The following is a 6000-nucleotide window of genomic DNA, read 5'->3' on the forward strand; positions in this document are numbered from 1 at the left end:
TTCTGTGGGTCAGAGCATCTTTCTTGATTTAATTACAGATATTCCCCAAATCTATTTGCAAGCAAACTACAGTAGTATTAAAATTTTCTGTGGTCTCAGGGAAGACCCTTTGCTTTCATTTTCAGTGGTTTTTCCTAATTTTTTGTGGCATAGTAGAGGCCTTTTTTGATTGATAGGAGAAGGAGTAATAATTTTAAACTAAAATAGGGTAGATTTAGACTGGATGAAAGGAGGAAAATTTTTACAATGAGGGTAGTGAAACACTGGAACTGATGGCCCAGAATGGTGGTGGATGCTTCATCTGTGAAAACATTCAAGGTCAGACTGGACAGGGCTCTGAACAACCTGATCTAGTTGAAGGTGTTCCTGCTCATTGCAAGGGGATTGGACTAGATGACCTTTAAAAGTCCCTTTCAACTATGATGCAATATAGAAATGTCTGAAATCAGTAGCTATTGCAAAACTGATTAAAAAAAATCTGGGAGATAAATGCAGATAATTTCTGGCATAATTATAATTAACTTCATAGTTACAGTGTCACATGTTTTATCCTTTGTTGGTTAAAAATAACCAATCTCACACACCTTCCTGCACCTAGTTAACACATCCTGCATAGCCAGCACTTTGGAGTGTGACCACTTCACATCTGGAATCATCATTAGCACAGTCAATACTGTTTGGTTTAGACACACCTTCTAAATACTGCAGGCTCATGAGTGAATTTATAGAGAACAGACTTGCAAGATAAACTTGTCATCTTTTCATCTGCCAGGTCCTGCTGTCCAGAGAGAAAAACATAGAATCATTAAGGTTGGAAAAGATCTCTAAGGTGACTAACTCCAACCTTTGAACAACACCACCATGCCAACTAAACCATAGCACTAAGTGCTGCATCCAGTCATTCCTTGAACACTTCCAGCAATGGTGACTCCACCATTTGCCTGGGCAGTCTATTCCAATGCTTAACTACCCTTTGAATGAAGAAATGCCTCCTGATGTCCAGCCAGAAGCTCCCTCAGCACAGCTTGAGGCTTTGTCCTGTCATTTGTTCCCTGGGAGAAGAGGCCAATACCCACCTGGCTACAACCTCCTTTCAGGTAGTTGTAGAGAGCTATTAGGTCACCCTGAGTCTCCTTTTCTCTAGAGGAAGTGAGCTGAGCAAAGGAGCATGGACTGAAGGCTGGCCAGGCACTGCACTTGTGCTAGCACTTAATATTAGTGTCTGGATAGACCTATCTGAACAGTTGTCTCTTACTGGCCTTTACTGTCGTACTTAAACATCAAAATTATTTTTGTCATAGTAATTAAGGGAAATTTAGAGCAGCCTTAGGTATAGGATTACAACTGAAAACATAGGACTTTCATGGAGAGTTATTTAGCCATATGTCATATGATAGTTCTCAAAGCAGTTGTATCCTTCAGCACTTTGCCACTTATTCTGATGCTTACATTTTTGTTTCACAAATAAGAATTGCCAAGCATATTTATTGATGTGAAAAACCTGAATCAGAGTGGCTAAATATGCACAGGCTTCAAGAGGGATGATGATCCCACAGTAGTAATGCTGCATCTTCCATTTTGGGGGTACATAAGCAACTCCCAGTCCTAATAACAATATAGGACAGGCCAGGGACTGCCAATAGACCTGATAAGTGAGGTACAGATCAAATGGTTTGTCCAAGACTGGGCTAGTTTACAGAGTTGCTTCCACCACGTTTTTTAATCCAGATCCAGGCCCTCCTGTTCTATTCTGGTGGCCTGGACCCAGACATTTGGATGGGAATTTTGGATTACATTGTTAAAATCTAAAGATCAGGGTAAACAAACATTGCACAGCTGGTTTGATTGCTGTTTCCGAGTCTCTTTTTCTACCCCTTCTCTTTTTGGTATGTCTACTGTGCAGGTAGCTTCAAAAAACATTTGCCAACCTGAAGCATTTTATGTGAGGACATGGCATGTCTTTGAAGCATTTTTAAACCACAAATTGCTTCTTCCCCCCACCCTAATCCTTTGCAGCCTTCTGCTGTTCTGCTTGCCAGTGCTGTCCCAGCACACATGCAAGCCAATTTGACAACTGTTGAAATAGCTGGGAAAGTCTTGGTAAGCACCTGCTTCCAGCAGAACCCTGGTGAGATCCTGTCATGCAGAACAGAGGGTCCCATGTCCTAATGGGGTCCAGGATCATCAACCCCTTTCTTGCATTGGTGGCTCTCACAGCTGACCCTTGTGAATCCCTGGGAGAGTCGTCTTAAGGGGTGAGGCAAAGGAAGCCCAGGCAGCAGAATAGATGAAGGTGATGATAAAAAAGTAACAGAGAGTATAAACAAGGGAAAGAATATCTCAGTCTTGCACTTACAGTAATCCAGTGTGAACATGGGTAATCAGAAAAAAGACGGAATAGTGGTGGTGTGGAAGGAGACCATGCTTTAAGCAGCCTCAAGCCAGTGCTGAGAGAGAGGTGAGGTCTTTGCACTGTTATGTGTTGGGTGCATCCCTCTGCCACTCCTAGAGCCCTACCTGACTTATTTTTTGCTTCTGGATCTTTTCTTTTCTTTTCTTTTCTTTTCTTTTCTTTTCTTTTCTTTTCTTTTCTTTTCTTTTCTTTTCTTTTCTTTTCTTTTCTTTTCTTTTCTTTTCTTTTCTTTTCTTTTCTTTTCTTTTCTTCTCTTTTCTTTTCTTCTCTTTTCTTTTCTCTTTTCTTTTCTTCTCTTTTTCTTTTGCCTCTTCTCTTCCTCTTTGTTTTTGTTTTTTTTTTTTTACTTTTCCCATTTTATTTCCCACTGGAACCTACACTCAGGTTGTCAGAAAGGAGGACAGAAAGTGAGTAAGCAGAACTAGTTAGTTCCATAATTAAAGTTAAAAGGTCCCAGATTTTACCACAGGTAACTGTAACCACAAACCTTCAGAACTGCATTTAGTTTTTAAGTCTCTACTAAATATCATGGTAACTTTTCTGAATATATGGCCATGGTATCTACATTGTCACCATTTAGTTGAGGTGTTTGCTCAGCATCTGCGGGGCAATCCTATACTTGCCCTTTTCTATTGTAAATTCTGTGAAGCAGAAAATGTTTTTGTCTAGTCATGATTCTGTGGCTAAAAGAATACTGGATTTGTTGACAGAGCTAAAAACATGGAATAAATTTTTCTTCATTTTTCTTTAGAATTGCTCTGTGGCCTTACTCAGCAGAAATCAGTCCAATACACTTAAGCTGTGTAACCACTTTTGTTTCCTAGTCAAATCCATTTGAAAACACCAGTTTTTATTATTGGACAGCAAATAGTCTGTTTATTTACTTATACATTGGTGTTTGTTTCCTCTTTTTTGCAGGTACTTGAGAGGTTACAGCAAAGAGGGTTTGAGATTGTTGGCTCATGTGGAGGTGGGGTGGACTCTTCCCAATTCAGTGAATACGTGCTGAGACGAGAACTCAGAAGGACATCTCGTGCACCCTCTGTCATTCGAATAAAGCAAGAGCCTCTGGACTAAAATGGACATGTTTCTTTGTGCAAAAAAAAAAAAAAAAGAGGAGAAAAAAAGGGGACATTTCATGTGCAGTTTGGACTCCAAACAAGTCCTGGAACTAAAATTGAATAAAAGACACATTTATATCAAATATAGAGACCACACCTGAATTCATATGGGAACACTTGGAATAGTAGTGATAATAATAATAACCTCAAGGTATAAAAGAAAACACACACGCATAACAAATATGTATGTATATGTATGTCTGTACATATATATATGTATGTTTATGTCAAAAGGGTAGGAAATGCAATGACAAAAAAGTGGTAGATGAGGTCGGTGCTGTGATGGCCATTAAGTGTCCTAGGCCCTACCAGGGCCCACTTAACGGTGTACAAGCCATTGCCATGGGGGGTTTCATAGACTACTCTTTGCTCATTTTCCATTGCCAAACACCCATCCACTTTTTTAATGTGTACACACCTTGACTCAACTTTATTTGCATATGGAGGTTTACATCTGTCTTTTTTAGAGGTGGATGGGCAGGTGTTCAGGAAAACAACCATCCGTTGCATTGTAAAGCTAGTCGACTGAAATTTTAAATGTAGTTTGTACAGAAGTCACACACTTTTTGTCTGCCCTCACAGATGTGAAAGGTTAATTTTTCTTTTGAATTAGGTTTTTTGTTGGTTTATTTTTTTGGTTTTGTGTTTTTCAAAGGGGGCCAGAATAATTAATATTTGGTAGAGATGCTCTGGTTTGAATCTGCTGCTTTCCTACAATTTTTTCAGATTTTATAATGTATTAAATACAATAAACTCCTGTTTAAAAGAACAAGGGTCTGGTTTAAGCCAACAGAAGCAGAGAGGTGGTGTTGCACTGTACTCCAGCGTGTGGAGGGATGGCTACTCTGGCAAGGCAGCATGCAGGCAGTGCTGGCTGCACATGGTGGAGTGAGTTAAAGGCAGAAGAGACTGCTGAGGGACCTGTCTGGTGTGATGCACATGGCTGGTATTCCTTCAGTGCAGTCCCTTTTAAGCTTTGTCTCAGCTGGAAGAGAAGATGTTGGTCAGATGTGAGAATACACCAGCTCAGCCCAGGGAAACCCATCAAAAAAGGACACCTGGTTCTGTAACCTTCAATGCAACAGTGAATCCTTGCATCATTCCCTCTCGAATAAGGAGTTGGCAGCTTCAGCTCTTCAAGCCCTCGCCTTGCTGAGTGTTATTCAGCCTGTTTGGTTTTAATGTTTATTTCCCCTGTTTGAAGCCACTGTTCTTCTGCCTAGAGAATGATGTGGTCAGCCCCTTGTGTTACGCTATGGGTTGTGCTGCTCTTGGTAGCAGGGGGTAAGTCCATGTCCTGCTTAGATATCCTGTGAGCTGCTCTCTTGCAGAGCCTCACTGAGGCTACCTGTGCAGCCTGTAGCCTGAGGCTACCTGGGTCAGGCCTGTGAGACTTTGCAAAGGCAACATGTGACAACACCACTGCACAGACTGTTCATGGGTTGATGCTTGCACCACCTAAGATGTACCAGCAACCAACACCTTTCCTCCAAAGTATCTTTTTATGCAATATTACAGAACATGAGTGTGTATTCATGCTAGTATGGAAATTTCTATCAACACAATGGTGCTTGTGTTCCATTAATTTTGGTGACACTTTGCTATTTATTTAAGAAAAGAAAAAAAAAGAAATTGTTAAGTACATGTAACAAGGCTTTTAATATAGTCTGATAACTAAGAAAACAAGTTACAGTTTTTCTGGATTTTATTAAAAGATGTCGGAGGACATCCTTAAATAACTCTCTGGCAGCACATATCATTGGTTTTGAAATTATTGAAATGTGAAAATGGGTGAGGGAGTGGGCTTTAAAAATTAAGGTTCATTAGCAGGCTATTAGATCTTCAATGTGATGCTGATCTGTCAATCCACAAGACTAAACAGCTGCCTCACTGAAAATGCTTGTTTTCAATTAGCAGCAAGAAGTCCTCTTACAAAATAAACAAATGCTTGTTCTTACTGCCCACAATTTGGTTGTTAGTTTGCATAGAAGGCAGAAGCTAAACCCCTGGGAAATAAATATTTTTTAACAGATATTCAATCCATCTGAAGTCGTATGAAATTTTTGATGTCCAAAAAGATGCCAGTCCCCATGGGTTTGAGAGTACATGGGTACCAGTGCAAGGCAACATGATTCTTCAGAGACTGCTGCAGAAACGCTCCCTGCACTTCCAGGTGGAGCTGCACTTCCTGGGGCCTCCACAGTGTTCCCGGGGATATGTTTACTCTGCCTGTTCCAGCCGAGGGTACTCTCACATCCTTCTCTGCCCTGCTAGCCACCATCTTTGCATATGGGCATATGGTCCAGTGCAGACTGGAGCTGGGGTGGGCACAGCTTTTTTCCCTGCTGCTTGGCAAGCAGGCCCCCCAAGCCTGCCTGGCCAGGAGCATCAGCAGCCCAAAACTGTCCTCCCAGCGCTAGGAGGGCCCATGCCACCCACAGCCTTTGCACAGGCTGAGTGTGGAGG

The 6000-nt window shown here is 41.2% G+C and overlaps 1 protein-coding gene across 3 annotated transcripts in view; it reads left to right on the top strand.

The window, feature by feature from the left end:
• The window catches only part of KCTD1 (potassium channel tetramerization domain containing 1), a 70497-nt gene extending 64929 nt beyond the window's left edge, over positions 1–5568 (top strand). For all 3 annotated transcript variants that reach the window (XM_071554631.1, XM_071554633.1, XM_071554632.1), the window contains one exon: positions 3332–5568. In XM_071554631.1, the coding sequence (XP_071410732.1) occupies positions 3332–3490 (159 nt within the window). In that variant the 3' untranslated portion in view covers positions 3491–5568. The remainder of the gene's footprint in view (positions 1–3331) is intronic.
• Positions 5569–6000: the final 432 nt, after the last annotated feature.

This window comes from Pithys albifrons, chromosome 4, assembly GCF_047495875.1.
Source record: "Pithys albifrons albifrons isolate INPA30051 chromosome 4, PitAlb_v1, whole genome shotgun sequence".
Taxonomy (NCBI): domain Eukaryota; kingdom Metazoa; phylum Chordata; class Aves; order Passeriformes; family Thamnophilidae; genus Pithys; species Pithys albifrons.